The sequence below is a fragment of the Glandiceps talaboti genome, chromosome 5 (assembly GCF_964340395.1).
Source record: "Glandiceps talaboti chromosome 5, keGlaTala1.1, whole genome shotgun sequence".
NCBI lineage: Eukaryota > Metazoa > Hemichordata > Enteropneusta > Spengelidae > Glandiceps > Glandiceps talaboti.
This window is the reverse complement of record NC_135553.1, coordinates 5,047,072-5,067,617: the sequence shown is the minus strand read 5'-3', so window position 1 is coordinate 5,067,617 and position 20,546 is coordinate 5,047,072. Positions and strand designations below refer to the sequence as shown.

Sequence of the window (20,546 nt, the reverse complement as noted above, 5' to 3'; positions counted from 1 at the left end):
CATCTTATATATCCTGATCCAGTGTATGTTTTCCCATCTTATATATCCTGTGTATGTTATATAACTGACTAAACATTTAGTTTCTAAGAGAAGACAAGTTAGGATATCTATTTCATTAGCCTGAGTTCTTCGGCAATCCAAAGCTGAGTTGGCATTTCTGACCGTATATATTGCTTTTAAAATGAAATTCTTTCCTTAAATGATTTATGCTGTTCATAATACCATTTGAAACACATGACAAAGTTTTATCTATTATGCAGTTAATTATCAATTATGTAATGAGAGTTTTCAGGATATTGGCTACAAACTTGTGAGTTATTTGTGTCAAGCAAGGTCAGAGATGATATAACCACAACTGGAGCGGAGTACATGTTAAAACTGTATTCTTTATCACAAAGACCAGCCATCAAAGTAACCAAGTTTCGGGCACTTGTTATGGTTTGTATTATCATCGTTTGGAAATGTATGATCATCATCAACATTGAAACTGAAATATATTTGTACAAGAGAATGACACTGAACCCAACCATGTAAGAGATATTAATTTCACATTGTACAAACTTTTGTCAACCTGGTATACTCTGAAACATCCAAAACCCAACGTCAATCTCCATTTCACAAGCATTTTCCAATGGGATTAACGTCCTAACATTGAAACTAACATTGTACAGTTACTGTAGTAGTAATATCATCATTCCTATAATAGTATACTTATTCCCATTAATAGGTTGAACAATCAGGTGGTTTGTCTGATGAATACAATGACATAAACTCAGACTAAGGTTCTATGTATAGTTCTTATATACCCTTCTTCAGATATCGCACTCTACATACAATTCTAATTTTAGTACCTGAATACAATTGTCAGTATGAATGAAGTTGAATACAACTTGACATATGAACACTTCATGTCAGCAAGTTTGTAATATGCTATGATAACTCTATTTTGTTGGATTTAAATGTTATCTGTGAATTTTTTAGGTTTTTTTTTACATATTAAGATAAGAGATTGGTGTTACTGCTATTGTGTAAATAAAATATTCAAAATAGACAGTGCTGCTGGTGTGCACGTATACATCAATACTGGGTATAACCTGATATCCATAAGCTGCTCATCAGTGTGCCCTCTAAGCCAATTTGACACACCACTGACACAAAAATTCTAGTGACGTACCCAAGTTTGGTGTTCTCCTATCTCTTACTATGTGGTGACTCACAAGAAATGCTATTTTTTCTTATTTTGACCCACAACAACAAAATTTGGCTATCATTAGAGGGCACACTGCTGCTCATATACATGAACAAACAATTTATTTTTAGTCCTGCTGCATACAAATATCAACCAGCTGAATAACTATAGTATGTCTGTGCAAGTCTTGGTTAAATTACATGGCCAAGCTGATGTATATTTGTTATTGAGGTAATATTTGTTACAATAACATCAATGAACACAAAAAATCACTTCAAAGATGAATTACCTGCACACAATTTGTTTTCCATATATATTGACTTTATTGGTACACAACTATCAAGTATACACAACTATCAAGTACTGTTATATTACCATAGCGACTACTATTACAAACCACAGTTACGGTATATGGCAAACACAACCATTGGAGTTCAATAGAAAGTTTTTTCCTTCTTTAATAATGGAGGAATAAAATGGACATTACCATTGGCAAGTGAAAAATCATCTTTTGAAAATGCTTTTGTAAACAGTTCAGTCAAAATATGCCATTCCTACCAAATTTCTACAGTTCATCCTGTTTTGCTCATCTCATAATTATTTGTGTACACACAAATACTCCCTTGGTAGAGGAATTTATCCACATCACCGCCATCAAAAATAGATCCTACAGTACTTCTCAAACTAGTACAAATTCTGTGTGTTACAAATATTCACACTTCACCCAATATATAGAAAATCTTGATTATTTTAAAACTGGTATAATAACTTGGTGGCCACTCTAAAATGCCAAAATACATGTAGCTACTTGGAAGTTAAAATCCATTCAATGTAGATAGTTGCAGAATTTCAATACTATATCATGTAATAGATTCTTTGATCACAAATTATATCATCAAATTATGTTTAAAGCCAGTCAAAGCTTACAAAATGTTATCCATTTCATAATGGTTTCAAAGTTGTACAAATGGTTAAAAACGCTCTGTCATAACTTTCTGTAACAAGTATACAAATTTATTCTACATTTACTCTATACTCTTTTTAATATCACATGTACATATATAGTAAGCCAAGCCAAAGCTACAACAATAGTACAGCACATCTTCAGAAATCTTTTTTTTTTTGATTTGCTATCCCTGTGTCAGCTTGATGTGGATGCTTGGCTAGCCTGGTGGTGGCATCGGACTGGTGCAAGCATAACATCCTTTCAATTGATAACACATGGCATGGTGTCAATGCCAGCCTCGTGTAGTAACAATGAGCTATCATTATGCTAGTCAACTCTAACAGTGACTTTTCAGCTGTATTGTCCATTGCACAAGAATTCTAAGAAAGTCAAATTATTTTGTATATTCCAGATATATATAACATCAAAAAATAACACTTCTATAATCTAAAACTTAGTATGAATCTCAAGGAAAAAAATTTGTTTTTACATCACTCTGATTATTCAAATCTTTCTCCTTCCTCTACTTGCACACTGCTTTGTCTGTAAACTGCAAATGTATACTTACACCAGTTTGACCTCTATAGTCAGGTCAGGGGGTAAAGGTCAAGATAGTCTGGGAGTCCAAACAAGATGTCTCTCACAACATGGATTGGTGTGATAAGTGATGTATGTATGGATGCTATCTTGTAATTTGAGGCGTTGTTTTGATATGTTAGGACTTCCTTTATAATGTAATAATAGCCAAAGATCAGTAATAATAGAAAAGATAAAACTGGTTTCGAACCAATTTGACTGTTTTCCTTTGAAGAAATTTGGAAAACAGCTGTTTAAATTAGTTCTGTTGATGTTTTCTGAACTCATAATGTAGAAAAATCCTGACTTAAAACTTATCTAGTGATATGATAGTGGGTATTTTGATAAGATTACTTAGATGTTTTAGGAAGGCCATGTTTCTCTTTTTATCACCCTTTCATCAAAATACAAATCAACTCATAATTTTGAAAGGTTTTTGAAAAACAAAATTTAAAGATAAAGAAGAAAAAGTGTTGCTATACATCAAATAATGAATCTTGTCCAGGCAATAATGATAAATTTTTCAAATTTGGAAGTGGTGTTGCTCACTTCCCTTTGTGTTGGTGTTTTTGAAGTACTCTAATAAGGCAGCAAGACGTTGTATCTTACATTTTGTGAAGCTGATGATTAGTAAAGAAATTGGAACAAAGTACAGCAAGAAAATTATTCATCATTGATGCATAGCTTACATTGTGGTATGCTGTGACAGTACAGGAGCTGGTAGTTATAACATGTCAGCTAAGTTTCTGCCATTCTAACCTCCCCTGGTGTCGGGGTTTGGGTCAAAAAGCTTCATAGACTAGACTCAGAATGTCAAAACTACATATCCCTGGACTCACTTCATACCTTGAATAAAATGACTGACATGAAACCTAGAAGATACATCTCTCTTAAAATCATCTCCTCTGACTCGAAGAAAGGTTGACTAAAAAATTGTAGTATTTCACAGCAGCATACACTCCATGACAAGGACTCGATACAACCACTCATATCTACACAGTATCGTCACATACTACCATTGATGCATTAGGGGAGATATACATCCATGCATATACAATGTACATGCTATGTACAGATCTACTATACATTGCTATCAAACATATACTTTTAACACATTTGCACCTATCACAGTGCATCTACATGTATTCACATTCATCTAATAACACAGTCAAAGAACACTGTTTCACATATTTTGATAAAGTTGAGACATCTTCAGTCATCCCCATAGTACAGAAACTATTTACAACAATCAGTTATTTTCTAATATTTTGCTAAAAAAGGAAAAAAAGAAGATTGCACTTTCAGTTACTCCTTTCACCACTTTATAATCATCTGTTCTGATTTCCTAGGTTTCATGTCAGCATTGGTCGGCAAAGTTACATTTACTTTGCCTCACTGGTTCCATTGGCCATGCCTGTAATTAAAAGACAATATTGTTACGGTATACAAAGCATGTCACTTTTGAAATCTTGCTCGCAATGAACTGCCAATGCTGTAGATTTTTTAGTAATTGCAGTTACTTTTTGTGATTTAAGAATAGTGTATAACAGACAGACCTCAAAGTCCTGTGAGTCACTTACACTAATAATGTCAGAAATGACTCACTTTTTAAGCTTCATGACTGATTGAACAATGCTATGCTTGGGGTATGATTCAATGCATGTTGGTGTAGAATGGTCAACTTATCATGATCCCCATATGACGTCACAGTAGTCTATCAGTTGCCATTTCTAGGCAAATTTTAATACACTGAATTGTAAACCTGCTGTCCACTAGTTGTTTTAAGTGCCCAAATACCTCTTCCAAGAACAAAGTTTGACATTTTCCTGGCTTCCAAGGCAAGATATTGATTGGAAGCAATATAGAATTCTTGCAGGGTTGTATTATTTTCTGTTACACACCTTTGGGATTGCCATATGTGGCTCACAAAAATTGACATGAAAGTGGTAAATTGTTAAAAGCATCAGATAATATTGTCTTCCTTTTAGTGGTCTGAGCTGCCATATATTGCTGTATGTCAACATATTCTCCATGTATCATTCACCAACCTCAAATTGTTGGGTCTTTATTGGAGATAAACTTTCAACTTGATTTGCATGACACTTCAGAATGGTAATTGTAATTTATGACATCATGGTCAATAATTATGAGGGGATAGTCAAAACCTACCTTTGCTGGCCTTGAACTCCAATGAGGCAGAGAATATTCAAAAACGTGACTGTCCGGCCTTTGGACCATCACCCAAGAACTCATGCCCCAAACCATTTCCACATTTGCCACAAGATACCTGCAGAGTAAAGACAAATCAGGTATTATAAACTCTTGCTCAACAACTTGCACACAGATGTTTTTTTAAAAAACACAACTTTAACAACTGTGATGTTAAATGTTGAACTACACATGGAATAAACACATGGAAATGTAAGTGAGGCTAACTGTTCAACTCAGGGTTCAACCACTGAACCAGGAGAATCCAATGGAAAGGAAGTATTTCTGGAGGACTTTTTAAAGTTCTTGTCTGTTTTCATTTGAAGCAGATTGTATTTTACACGATGGAACATTGAATAAAAGGTACTGCGTGAACGTTATTTAGACTGAATGAGCCGTAACTGTTTTCACTTATGTAACCAAAACTTTTATGTTTTATGGGAACTTTTAAAGTTTATGTCTGTTTTCATTTTGAAGCTGACTACATCTTATATGATGGAACATTGAATAAAAAGTACTACATGAAAGTCAGACTGAAAGATCCATCACTGTTTTCACTTATGCTTAGACCACTATAGAGAACTATGTAACCACTCATAAGCTCCCAACAAATGGTGAGTGCTTTGCATAAATGGAAACAAGGGAGGCGCTTCCTGTCTACATGAATGTTATAATAACATATTACATGTGTTGATTGTATAACATAGGTGAGCCACTTTATCACCTGAATATCACAAAGTTTATACTGTACGTAGACTGTCAACAGTCGTTCATGCCTTTATTGCTACTTTTCATCTAAAACAAACTCGTTGCCTTGCTCGGTAGCACTGAATACTAATGCATTGCTTTGGATCGTAGCAAGGTGACGACTTTAGTTTTAGATAAAACGTAGCAAAAAAGGCAGGAATGACTGTTGACAGTCTATACTGGAAGATTCACAATCTCGCTACCCGCTCATCGACCAGCTTTGGGTTGACTGATGTGTGAAGGCACCCTGTCATGGTGTGCCTTACATAATACATTAAGTTCTCCAAGATGAATGAAGTCACTGCTAAATAATCAATATTTTGGTTCAACTTGTAACTAGATCACTACCATATATCATTTCATATATTATGATGGCACACTTTAAGGATAAATTAGCCATGTTCTGCTTATCCCCAATATTTCAGGATGACCCCAAAATTAAAAGGCCTGGTTGACAGTAAGTAGAGTAACCCACTGTTTGGAAAAACTGGGTGAGACACTGATTGTGTCCTAATAGTGCAAAGTGTTAGATAAAAATAACTTGGTTTATCACATGTACATACATGTTTATGTATTGCAATATGTTGTATGGTTGACAACCTTTCAAACATCTGACATTTCTTCAGTCTATCAGCTGAACTTTGACTATTCATATATTAGAATTCACAACATTGAAAACAGTGTCTAAAAGTTATGGGGTTCACTCAACCTTTGCACCATTTATTACAACATCAAATATACTTGTTTTCCCTAGGTTTATATCTCTACATTATTCACTTTGTGTTGTAAAGTTTTAGAAGGAAATCCTAAGTATGTTTCATATCATTAGAATATGCTAGTTCTTTAGATTTGTCAAAATTTATATCCATAGTTACAGCCTGGACAAACAATGTTTTTGAGATTTGGCCAGTCAACATCCATCACACGATACAACGTGAGATATTATCAACATGCAGCCATTGTGTATGCTGTACTTAGAACTGTACTAGGAGCAATGTGCCTCAAGCCAATTTGTCACACAGCTATTTCTTGTGATCCATCAAATTTGATGTTCCCCATACCTCTTACTGTGTGTCTTGACTCACAAGGAAACTTAGTTTTTATCATTTTGACCAACATCAAAATTTGTTGTGTTCCATTAGATGGCACAGTGACAAGGAGAGTGTTGATGTACAAGATGTTAGGCTACTCAATCTCTCACCTTGAAACCAAATGTCTGCATTATTTTTAGCACAGTGACTCAGCAGGATGTGACACTCACTTTCACAACTCTAATCTTAAAATTATAGACCATTCACCCCCCCCCCCCCCACCTCCAAACAGATTCAGTTACTTTCTTTGTTGGTATGATTACAATGGAATTGACAGGATAAGGAAGTAGGAGGGAATTGTTCCTTGAATTTGTTGTCTGTACTCTTCCTATATTTTGGTTATGTACGTCCTACCTATTCAAAAGAGGATGGATTATACCATTATAGTGACGAGGGGTTGGTAGCAACAAGGAAGTAGGAGTATAATTTATTACATGTAATGTCTTCAACTATCAACTGCATGATCTAACTTTCTTATTACTTTGATTTTCAATTGAACATTTGGTCAAAATTGATAACAATCACAAGAGAACTGCACACAAAATACTACAGCAGCAAAGAGAGGTAAGCATTTAAGCATCGTCGCAAACCATGACCGTTTTACGGTACCGTTCTTAACAAGCTGGTCCCTACTGTTTTATTTCGAAGAAATAATAGCTCTGGTTTGCAAGAATGCATTTAAGTAATTCTGATTTCTTCCACTGGGCCCTCACCAAAAAACACAAACATGGTCTGTATTGCATTTATAAGCAGTGTATTAAATTGAATGTACCTGATATCAACTAAATGAATCACCTTTTCTCATACAAAACTGAGTGGTTAGACTTGACAAGCTGGCTTCCCTACTACTAATATTTCCTTTCTCTGTCAGATCATACAGTTAATACTACAATCAGAATACTGATTCATTCTCAATCACTTGACATCAGATCATGTCTATCAGAAGGCCAAGTCCGAGGAGGCTTTGACTTGAGTATGGCGTCAGATACATTTGGTCAGTATGACTCTGTTCTCAGTGAGTCAGAGATCCAAGTGGTCTCAAACAATGCATTCAAATAAATAATGAGATAGTAGGCCCTAGTTCACTGACAAGACAAGCCTACACTGACCCATTCACTTATGATAAGGTTATGTATGTGTCTAATAAATGCACTTTACCTTTATGGCTGTTGCACTCTCTGGTCTTCTAGATACGCTGTCTTTATGAACAGTTTCTGTGAATGCTGGCCAGGGGGATGAGTGATCATATTTCTTTTTACTGGAGAATAACTCATAGCCACATTTTGAACATGCATAAGTCCCTATATTTGAGAGGGGTTACATTGATAAGAGACAATTATTAAACAAATGCAATTATTATACCAGCTGTTTTAGACAGTACTGGTACTAGTATGTGTTTTGTCAGACACGTGTCTACAGTAAAATATATCCAAAATTATTTTGTGACTTCAGTATGATTTAAAATCTTCATAAAAATGTATCTGCTTATAACAAAATACACGAAACTCATGGGAAGGCTCACAGCTGTGAAGCTTTTGCCTTTAATTTGAAGTTATGTGAACCACTTCCTCGTTTTCATATATAACTTTCATTGGAACTCATGATGACTCATTCTTAGTACGAATCATTGCATTCTAATCATGCATGCATACACTCCCGGATCTATCATAGGTCCTCCCTACTAGACGCATATAGCAAATAATAACTTGGTATTGCATTTTTTAATGCCATAAACATAGTTTGAGTGATCAGAAGGTGATAAAAAATCTATCAAAAACGTCCGCCCCCCGGGTTCGGTTCCGTCCACGTCCGTTGGCTGAAGAAGAACACAGTGTCAGTATCTTGTACTAGTACGTTGGACGATTTTTACGTTACACTTTCATAACCTGTTTCTTCCAACTTAACTTCTTACCTGCATCAAAATGATCCCGGTACTTTTCGCCACCAAACCACGAGCAGAACGACATTTTTAAGTTTAAAATAGGGGAGTATGCACTAGGAATACCGTTGCTGGTCCGTATCCTTATGAAACGACGTCTGAGATGTAATACCGTATACGGTAATAAATATTGTTTATCAGGATATGAGGGCGCTGTTTAAATGTCAAAGTTCATTGGGACGCAGCTCGCATATAACGGGAGGACGTCCCCCGGGGAGGGGGTGTCCCTCTCTAGGTCCCTTTCTAGAGGGACTGTGATCATGCTGCTAATGCTTCATTAAAATTGCAATTGGTAGTAAATCTGTTTTGAAATTGAATATTCCCTTTCCCAGATAAGGAGAATCTAGAAAGTATAAACCCCCGGGTATATAACCACTCCCACCATCCATAGCCTAGTTCCTGACGACCGTATTCCCTAGATTACACACATTGTGTGAAGATACATGTAACGTAGTGTGAAATTGGAATACGGTCGTCAGGAACTCGACTTCTCCCACCACCACCACCACCACCACCACCACCACCACCACCACCACCACCAACTAGTCGTGCGTTACGATCACCTCGACTACAGCATATAGTAATTAACTAGACTATAAACAACTATCATGTTGAAACAGATTACAACATTGAATGAGTTCACAGCAGTTTTCCTGACAAATTTATGGCAGCCACATTAAACCAGCATAATACCAGTTTGTATTTATTAATTTTTTACTTTCACTGATTGACAAATATATACGTATGGGCTATGACATTGGCCAAGGTAGTTTGGCATACATCCTTATGTTGACACAGACACATAGACACAGACAGAGACAGACACTGCAAGACTGATAGACACAGACAGACAGGCAGGCAGGCAAACAAGCAGGCAGAGAGACAGACAGACAGACACACACACACACACGTCATGTAGTACCAGTTTTAGTTTAGTTCAGTTAGGGATTGAACATCCACATATAATAACATCACACATGTTATATTGACACGTTATGATGTAGAAGTGGTGGTGGTGGTGGTGGTGGTAGTAGTAGTAGTAGTAGTAGTAGTAGTAGTAGTAGTAGGTGGTAGTGGTAGTTTTGGTGGGACAGCTGACTGACGCGTGAATATATACTCTAGAAAAAAAGAACACATCAAAATTCCGCACTAGTGAAAAGCTGTTCAACATTTATTATACCAAGAAGTAAAGTTTACACCAATGGATTACTATATGGAGCTACAACAAATTATTGCTACTTGGAAATCTACAGAGAAAAGGTATACTGGAGATGGTACTTTCTGCACAAGAGTTGTACATAACTAAAACTGAAAGAAAAGATATTGTGAAATACAACCATGTACTCATATATGACATAATCTGTTTTATTTTAATCTGTGAAATTTTTCAGAATTATTCAGTGTAGTTTTCATCCAACAGAATTCAGCAAACTCATGTTTTTAATATGGTTGATGCTTGTCAAGTAGGAGTTTCAGATGGTAAGCATGGTACTAAACCTTTACTGGGAAATATTGTTCTATGGGCTATACAGGTGTGAAGTTAAACAGTTAAGAAAAAAATTGTTGTTTCGGTAATGAGATGACTCTTGGATACACATCAGGTAAATATGCAAAACGGTAATCTTAGTTTGAATGAAATGATTGATTGATTCATTTGCTGCCGACTACATTGATGGCATAAACACAGATGTTGGAGAGTCTACGGTATAAACAACTGTATGATGTGTTATCAGGAAGTGGTAGATCACAGAAGTTGTAGGTATGTTCTTTAGCTTTATACATATCAGTATATGTAATAAACATGTCTTATTATGATACTATATCTATGGTGAATATAAAGTAGATGATTTTAACTTTATACCAAGTTTGTTGATTTTCATTAAGAATTTAGAGTGTGCTCTTCCACTTGTAAAATTTCACACCGACATATTTTCACGTAATTGTTTGGTTTGTTAGGATTACAAATTGTTTTGATTCATTGTTCTAGCTTCAGTGATTTTTCCAGTGTAGTAATTATTTCCTTCAAGGTTTACTTGTACAGTGACTTCACAGACTTAAACTATACAATGCTTTGTTTTGAGAAAGTTATCTAGATGGAATAGACATTTCAAAACAGATCTTCTTTTTCAGACTGAAAAAAAGCAATGTGTAAGAAAGGAAAGTCACAAAATCTCCCTTATTAACCTGACAATATGCCATTGAATAGAATTAAAGGGGTACTGGCTGGGTTTAGACGGTTTTTGGATGCAATTTTATTGCCTACGAAGTGTTACATATTGTATTCTACTTACTGAAGCACACTCATTCGTTACTTGATACTGGTATAACTCAATCCTGGTATTTCGATATAGGAAAGATTTGATGACATAATTGTTGGTATGTATCAACAAATCAAACATGAACAACGTGTGAGTTGGATGGTTGGTAAAAAGTGACACATCATGGCTACATGAATCGTTGTAAACACTATACTTGATTAGTTTAGCCATGGTTTTATGTATTTTGTATTACAAACCAAAGTAAAAACCGTCTAACTCAGCCTGTGTCCCTTTAATATTGTAGACATGTACACACACTACAGTCATTAATGGCTCTAAACTCCTTGGGTGACAAAAACCATTAATATGTTGATCTTTCATAAAGTATACCAGTTTATACCATATTTGTGTGTCATAAAAAAAACGTGCAGCCAATGCATCCATCACAGCATAAACATGTTGAATCTGGATACTAAAAATGTCTGACATATCATCATCATCATTTATTCATTGACTTTCATGGAATAAGAAAACACTCAGGTTTTCACAGAGTTGATATACTACATAGATTTACATGAGTGAAGCTGTCATATTGAGCATTGAGTTATGTAGGAATGTTCAGCCTGATCTCTTTGATAGCAATTTCATGAGCACTTGTGTGCCCTCAGTATGAGGCAAGAGTAGAGTGGTGGCCATTTAGAGTCAAGAGTACTAATCAGGTTTATGCTAGGGGGTCTTAACATATCAAAATCCCTAACCTCACCTTAACACAAACTTCCTAGCTTTGTTACAATATACATCTTTGGTACAGATTGTCCACTGTTCTACATTCTTACCTCCTGTATTTTCCTCAAACTTTGTGATGTTTTTATGAAACACAAGCTGTCAGCACTTCTAAATCATTACATTACTCATTACAGAAATACATTTTTCTTCAGGTGTCATTGATTTTTTAGATGTTATTTTGTAAGCAACAGAAAAATAATGATTTATACAGTAAAACTACCAAGCAAGGTAAGTGACGCCAAACGTAGCCATGTTATATGAGGTCTTCCTGTTTCATACAAAAATCTAGATATTGCAAAAAAAACATTTAGAAATGAATTGTATTACATTTAATCCTGTCTTCTCATACAACAAAAGAGCTTAAATTTGTATTAAACCAATATTTCAATTTTCTATAAATATTCTATTCAATTAGATAACTTAGAATAGGGCGCCCTCATAGGTTCTATTTGGGGAAAAAAGATACCTTTGTAATTAATATTCAAATTGTCTACAAATATGCAGGGGTGTGTTTGATTATATTCACTGGTGAGTCTTGCTTTACATCACTTGGGGAGTCCTGGATATTCAAAATTGATTCACTTAGGGGAACCCTGGGAACTGAAGAGCTCTGTTGCATGAATTTACTGCATATTTTGTCTGACCAGCATCAGCATTTTGATATTCTTGAAAGGGAAAATGTACATGTTACGATATACATCAAGAGAGCTAGTATTATCTAGCATAAGATAGTACTACTTAGCATACAAACATGTCTTTTATAATCTCTTTCACATCCTCCATCAGGATGACTTCAGACAAAAATGTTATATCGGGACAATGATCAATTACATTTGAGGATTACATGTGATAATTACACATTTGACACCTGTAGGCTCACCAAAGAGTATGACTAAACACATCCCCATTGAATTTTACAGCTTAAAATTTGATGCCCAAATACAGGACTGAGGTGAAATAGGGCCAAAATTTGCACCATACTGATAGGCATAGTTGTATTTGCAATATTTCAAATTTGCACAGATTATGCATTTCATTTTTCAAAAAAAAAGAAAAAGAGAAATTCACTAAATAAATTTCAACTTAGAACAGTAATTGACAATCAATAAATATCAACCTACATGGATGATTGCATAAAAAAAACAGAAACTAACAAGAGTTTAACTTTACTTGCGTCAAGTTCACATGAAAGTTACAGTAGTACTGCCACATCATTGAAAGTTAGAAACTGAAATTAACTGTTCTATATATCAAACTAAATGCTTATAACATTGAAATGTGATCTGAAAGTCAATGTTGATAACACTGAGATGTGATCTGAAAGATCTACCAAATAAACTACATTTTGAGGTTTCTACAAAAAAGAGAAACAAATCCTGGTTAATCTAGTTTAGACTTCAGATGTAGGTTAACCTTATCTGAAGTGCCACTTCTTGTTCTTGGATTGGAAAGTCTCTGTTTTCCTTTTCTTACACAAGGTCTGACAGATATGTCATGTAAATTTCAAGGTGGATAGCCAAGGGCGCCCTCTATCATCAGAAGTACTGCCATTTTCCTAGGATAGCATCTTTGATGGCATCAACATACTGTGCTGGTACCCAGTAGATCCAATACCTGGAGGCTTCTGTAGGGCCTAGTTGAAGTGCCTTGTAGTATAAAAGAAATGACAAACATTCAATATCTTGTGAATTGAACAAACTAAGCTAGAAAATGATCCCTATACTTCAGAAATACTCATGAAACTATAGTCAACATCAATCCGTTGCTATATTGCTAACTCGTTGCTAAAATACACATGTACTCAGACACAGATGTGCAATCATGACAAAAGGTGACCAGAAAAGTTGATCTGCCTGGCAGACACATCTTTTAATTGCACACATCCCAACTATCTCCGATGTCCAAATATTTAAAGGGGGGAAAATGTATCTAGTATTAGCCATGACGTTTGAAATAAGTTGTGAGTTTCACATTGAAATGAAATATACAGGTTTGCTGTAAATACAAGTAAAAAGAATTATTACTTACCATCATATGGTATTCCTCATGCCCTTCTATTGCCTCACTTACAATGTTCTTTATACTTCCCATAGGGAGTTTTTCTGTTCTCTCTGTAGAAAAAAAGTAATTTGGGGATTTCAATTACTGGACTATTGAGGCAGACAGAGAGGCAGAGACAGAGACATAGTCAGAGAAACAGACAAACAAAACAGACAAATAGAGACTATGACAGACAGGCAGACAGACACTTACAGTTATAGGCAGAAAGGTATGAAGGCAGAGACACACAGAGACACAGACATGAATTCAGATTGGCTGGCAGGCAAACAGATTCAGACAGCCTAACAGACAGACAGACAGACAGACAGACAGTCAGTCAGATACAGACAGACATAGACTAACATAGACATACAAGCAGATATGTAAACATTGACATTCAGGTAGACAGATACTGAGAGTGAACCTATACCTTCACTGGCTTTGTTACTTGTGATAAAAATCTACACAGCACATAATAATGTATACTTTACTTACCCTTTGTGCCAATCCAAACTTGATCAGCTTCCAATTTAAATGTCAGTCTCACTTTTCCGCCTGCTTTGTTTAACATTCCTGACACAGGAACTGGTGGGAGTCGCTCCTGATGGAAAGACAGTGAAAATTTATTTTATGTTGCTAAATATTTATATAACTGGCAATACCACCTCAATCATAGTGTTTTTGTGTGTGAAAGTTGACCATCTTTACATCAAGTAACATTCCTACTACACATTATACATGTAAGTAAAGATGTCATGGAACCCATATCTGTGACTTATAAAAGGTCTTAATCTGGCATGGGTGTTGGCATGATGAATGACACATTGGTGATTAACAGGCGTCAGCTATTGCTGGCTCTGTCCTGTCATTTTCTGTACCCAGTAGACTAGTATCTGTAACGTACACATTAGCACTAATCAAAGACACTAACAATATTTCTGTATGGATAAACTTATAAATTGAAAAGTGTGAGTGTGACTTACAATAGGGGTACACTATTATATCCAGATCTACATTTGATTGTTGGTATTATATTAGTGTGTGCAGTGCAATTTTTATTTCTTACATACCTTTTTTCCTTTAATACCTGGCATTATGTCATCAGGTTTTCCCTTATCTAGTACTTTTTTATGTTGCTTCTGCTTGGACAAAGATTCTTTGGCTGGACCTGCTCAGTATAGAATATATGGAGGGTCATATGTATTAATGTCAATCCCATTTTTCTTAAGGGCTTTAAGCAAGTTCAATCTACCCAAGTTACAAATCCATCCAAGTTTCCCATCACAATTATTATTATGTGTATACATAGTAACTTTTAACAGATTCCTTCTTTCTATGTCTGTTGCCAATGTTGAGTCAAACAAGACTGAAGAACACTGGGCCAACTATGGTTGTGTGCATAACCTTGTTTTTTAACCAAACAATATGAATGCGATCAGTACAGGTGGTATTTGAGTTAAGGATGTACACAATGTTCATAGTACAATTGCTACAGACAAAACTGTTATAATGGTTAGGATTATTAGCCCTATGTCTTTCAGACATGTCTTAAATCGATTGAAAATCAAAGTCATTTTCTGTACATAACAGTGTACTTTCCTTAAAGGTAGCATGTACACAAGATTGCCTGATGATTTATTTGGAATCGTCTGTTGAAATCAATTCTGTATTTACCTGTGTCTGTTTGATCCTCCTTGCCAGCCTCGGCAGTAGGTGTATTTATAGCAATGACGTCATTCAATGTTGATCCAACCACCATCATTTTAGCTCCTTTGGTAACTTTTAGTTCTCTTAATGTTTTCTCATCCTTCATCAATCCTTTGAACATGACTTTTTGCATTGCAGGTGGAACACCTAGCATATCGTAAACAGAACAATTTAGTAGGAATAAATTCTTTCATTTTCTGTATACCATTATCTATACTGCTTAGCTGACATATAATATATAGTATATAGTAAATAGTATATAGTAAATAGTATATAATATATAGTATATAGTAAATAGTATATAGTATATAGTATATAATATATAGTATATAGTAAATAGTATATAGTATATAATATATAGTATATAGTATATAGTATATAGTATATAATGAGTGGTAATTTGATATGTGTTGGAATCAGAATTCCTCCAATGATGTCACATTTGAGAAGTTTCAAGTTTGTGTAGCAGGTGATAACCAACTACTACTCTGGCAGTCAGGTCTTGGTTTACTAAGTTAATCACAAAATCAAACTATTGTTGTTTGATGTGGTGTACTGGTATTACACAAGTGGGTAATACCAGTGTCTCTTTTGTGCAAAATAAATCACTCTGTTGCCAAGATAGTATACACTAAACACTGAAAGTCCCTAAAAATGTACACTGCAAGATCATGGAAGTCATCAGAAATGGTACCCTACTGTGAGTTGTCTTTCAATAGCTTATATCAACATGTCAGAACAATAATTATAGATTGTGTATATCCATAAACCCTACACGTGTAGGGTCTATCATATATCTTAGTAAACCAAGATCTTGATTACCAGAGTGTCGCTAGTACTTGCCACTGAGGTCTTGTTACTAATGTTAAAGGTAACAATGGCAACACATATCATTTATAAGATATTGAGGAATTTTGAAGGTGTGAATGAAAATCAGTGCAAACCATAGCAAGTGAACAATGTTTTCAACAGCCAATCAATACATATTTACCCCAAGATGAGATTCCTCCTTCTAAGTACAGTGCCATCACTAAAAAAATAAGATGAGTAAATAGCCTACCTGTTATTGTTTGGATATGTAGTTTCAGAGTAGCAACAGTCTCATCAAGCCCAAAAGTCACATCATGTTTCTTTTTGTTATACACAACTTTAAAATCTACAGTTTCCTTGGGTGTGGCACTTTCAGTAGTCGGTGGTGATGATGATGCTCCTGCAACACTTTCAATGTTCTCAGTCACATCTGTAGATGTTTCTAATTGTTCACACAGTTCTGACTGTTCTGATTTCTCACACTCCTTTGCTAAATTTGATGATGAGTCACTTTCAGTTTGTGCAGTGGTTGTACTTTCTTCTACATTGTTGCTTATCTCCATTTTAGTGTGTTCATTGTCACCATCACCTGTTCCTTGATCTCCACTGACTGTCTGACATTCCTTGATTGGCACATCACCATTGCTGTCTGTAAAATTTATGTTAAAATTATGAGATAGACAATTCAAATACTAGCAGTACTTGGTAATCTCAATAAACTAGGTAACAAGGATGCCAAGCTCCATTGTAACATCTAAGCATCTTCTCGCTAAAATGAAAATCACTTCATTGTACGCAAAAAAAAAATGGTAGCAACACGGCCATCGAACCCAAAATGCCTGAGGCCTCTGCCTTGGTCGCCAACTCAGCCTCACCAACTACACAAGAGTGTTGCTATTCTCTGAGCCCTCTTGTTAAAACATTATAGGGAGAACACTGTATGGTTGAACCTCAAACACTGCATTATAGTTGAACTTCAAACACTGCAGTATGGTTGGACCTCAAACACCGCAGTATAGTTGAACCTCAAACACTGCAGTATGACTGGACATCAAACACTGCAATATGCCTGAACCTCAAACAATGCAGTATGGTTGAACCTCAAACAATGTAGTATGGCTGAACCTCAACACTGCAGTATGGCTGGACCTCAAACACTGCAGTATGGCTGAACCTCAACAATCCAGTATGGCTGGACCTGAAACACTGCAGTATGGCTTGACCTGAAACACTGCAGTATGGCTGAATCTCAACAATGCAGTATGGCTGAACCTCAAACACTGCAGTATGACTGGATCTCAACAATCCAGTATGGCTGGACCTGAAACACTGCAGTATGACTGGACCTCAACCAATGCAGTATGGTTGAACCTCAAACACTGCAGTATGACTGGACCTCAACCAATGCAGTATGGTTGAACCTCAAAGCTGGAGTTTTGGTTAACGTATTGTTAAATATTGCACATTTTTATTAAGTTGTACAGTACTTATTCCTATGTATGAACCATCTCAAAGCCAACGATCGAGAAAGTGAGTATAACCCAAAGTGACAATTTGACTACTGAAAATGACTAGGTACACAGTAATCTACTTGCATGGAGAACAGGGGGAGGGGCATAATTTATTTTCCTTTTTTTAGAATAGTGTATTTGTTAAAGCATAGACCCTTAAAGTGTCTATGGTTAACGTGACATTACAGTGATGCCATACATCCCTGTCTTGAAAGGGGACCTATGATAGAAATGTACTACTACTCAGTTCTACCAAGTATCTTAAAAGTAAAACTTCATCCAGTAATCTAGTAGATTGATTAATAACCGTTTCATGAAAGGAACCTGGTAAATATTCAGTCTTTATCACATCATGAACTGCATGAACTTCATAGGTTTCAGGACTGGGGGCGCTGTGTGCAACTACTCAACTCTGCGCAGACCACTGTTTTGTTCCAGAGACCGATCACCGTCTGAAGTTCATTTGTTCATTACAATTCGTGAGTACTCTGGTTTAAAACTGGCCAGAGATGAACTTTCTAGGTAAACTCTATCCCTGATTAACTAAACCCCAATACAAAGAATTGGATAAGTTAAATATTCAAGATTTGGGTAATTATGCAGTCTCATGTCGTCGTGCATCGCATCATACGTGCTGCAATGCGGAAGTGGTAAGACTTCACTTGTTAACCATTCCTTCCTGCGGATACAAACTATATTTTAAAAGTATCGAAGAGTTTTGTAGGTGATATTTCAAGGATACGATCATGATGCACACGTTTTCTGTATTATTCTGAAAATCAGGTCAAATAAAGTGCTTTGTAAGGTTGCGCAACCACCTACCTAGCTCTTCCGCCATATTGGACAAACTCCCCGGCTAGCTCTGCCAAAATTGAACTACCTAAGTTACTGTAAATTACCATACCAAAGTCTGCATCAGACCTCACGGACCACTCTGAGCATGCTGAGATCAGATCGACCGTTTGTTCTTTCGCTGCCAGAGTCTTTCGATTTACAATAATCTAGATTACTTGTTACATTTACTTACAATTACTTATTTGTGTAGAAAATGTAATTGTTTTGAGTGAATGGTTACTTAATTCCATTCACAATTATTGTAAAGTGACTTGTCTTACATCATGATATACAGACTGAAGAAAGACCCGTCAACAAATTTCTGCTTTCAGCTAGTTTCAGCATGGACGTATTATTATCCCCTAATACATCCGTGGTTTCAGGAACTTGAACTAGAGCACAATCATACGAGTCCTGTCATAAATTATAGAAGCCACCATTGCAATTTCAAATATTTCATGTATAAACCTACACCTTTCTCAGCATTTCTGTACCCTGTAGTGGTTCCGAACTAGCTCTTTGAACATTCAGATTTTTGTGGGGAATATTCCTCGCGCGTATCTTCTTTCACATGTTCCACGCCTGTTGATTACAGATTTGACGTTGAATGAATTGATTATACATCTGTATTTCTGTGCACGTGACACAAGTAGTTTATATTCCTTATCAACTCGGGAATTATACCAAAGAATTTGTAGTCATGCATCATAACCATGACAACGCCAACGTAACATAAAGAAAAGACAAAATCTGTTTTCAAAAGTAGTTAATATATTTACTCATTATTAACCACTGGTATTCCATCATAGCTTGACCCCGGGGAGAGTTCGTTTCCTGGTCTATGAGTATGATTGAATGTACTTGATACAGACTGAAAGTGAGAGGTCGCTGGCTGCAGACAGGGGTTCGTTTTGGAAATGTTCCTTTGAAGTTTGATACTTCGGCTAACTTTTGAGGGTTTTGGCCACTGAACCTCAGATGTCTAAATAAAACACTGACATTCTCCATGTTCGGTATCCTGAATGTCTTTTGGTAATTATATACTACACATACACATTTCAGCAAGTTCAACTTTGCATGCGAACAGATCTAGAAACCATATTCGTCCAACGCACATGATACTACGAGCATGACATACTTGGGAGGCGGGGCACTCATTTTTGCATCATTTTCATTGGCTTAGGGAGTGTCCAGATTTTACTTCCTGGGGGCCCGGAGGATTTTCGGGGGGGGGGGGATATCAACTTTTCTCAGGAAAAATGGGGTGGGGGGGGGGTGAACAAAAGTTTCACAATTTACTGGGGGTCATGGAAAAAAACATGATTATTTAATGAAACATAAATAGACCTGCAATTCTGCCACTTCTCAAAGTAACTTGTCCGCAAAAATGTGCAAGACTTGTTTCATCACAATCACTATCAGTGTCATCATCAGTACATGAATTTTCTGAGCCATCAGTATCATGATTGTCTCCATCACTGTCTAGAACATGCATTACAGAAGTGTCACTTTCATCAGTCTCAAGTTGTATTCAATACGTATCTTAAAAAATAGAACAGTTGTGAAGTGCTTGGAAGTTAATTTTCTCGCCTTCAGCCCAGCAAGCGATCCAAACACGGGTATTGAGTAACGCAGAGCCGATGCAACGCAAATTCACTCCGGTGGTAGTCGTTAGAAAATAGCCAATACTTTAAAACTTTCGACATGGTGGCAGCAGTGGCATTAAAAACAAACAATATTAACACGAGGTAATGTGTTAGAGAGAGTAAATTGAGGGAGGGTCATATTTTACGCAACAGTCTGGACCGGGCCTGATTTCCCCCACCCCTCCTCCTCGTAATTACTGAAGGTTTCCTACTCCTACAGTGATTTGATATTCATTTCACTGGGCACATTTCACCCAA

At 36.1% G+C, this 20,546-nt stretch overlaps 2 protein-coding genes across 2 annotated transcripts; both read right to left on the bottom strand.

The window, feature by feature from the left end:
- Nucleotides 1-1,499: 1,499 nt before the first annotated feature.
- On the bottom strand, nt 1,500-8,810 carry LOC144435960 (methionine-R-sulfoxide reductase B1-like). The gene is made up of 4 exons (XM_078124605.1): nt 8,670-8,810; nt 7,916-8,058; nt 4,881-4,998; nt 1,500-4,125 (listed from the first exon to the last, which is right to left on the bottom strand). The coding sequence occupies exons 1-4, from the start codon at nt 8,722-8,724 to the stop codon at nt 4,094-4,096; spliced, it is 348 nt and encodes a 115-aa protein (XP_077980731.1). The 5' UTR covers nt 8,725-8,810; the 3' UTR covers nt 1,500-4,093.
- A 1,036-nt stretch (nt 8,811-9,846) lies between these two features.
- LOC144435032 (ubiquitin domain-containing protein UBFD1-like) lies at nt 9,847-18,653 on the bottom strand. The gene is made up of 7 exons (XM_078123571.1): nt 18,631-18,653; nt 16,548-16,946; nt 15,455-15,634; nt 14,851-14,948; nt 14,276-14,381; nt 13,769-13,851; nt 9,847-13,386 (listed from the first exon to the last, which is right to left on the bottom strand). Exons 1-7 carry the CDS (start codon nt 18,644-18,646, stop codon nt 13,276-13,278), a joined length of 993 nt encoding a protein of 330 aa, XP_077979697.1. The 5' UTR covers nt 18,647-18,653; the 3' UTR covers nt 9,847-13,275.
- Nucleotides 18,654-20,546: the final 1,893 nt, after the last annotated feature.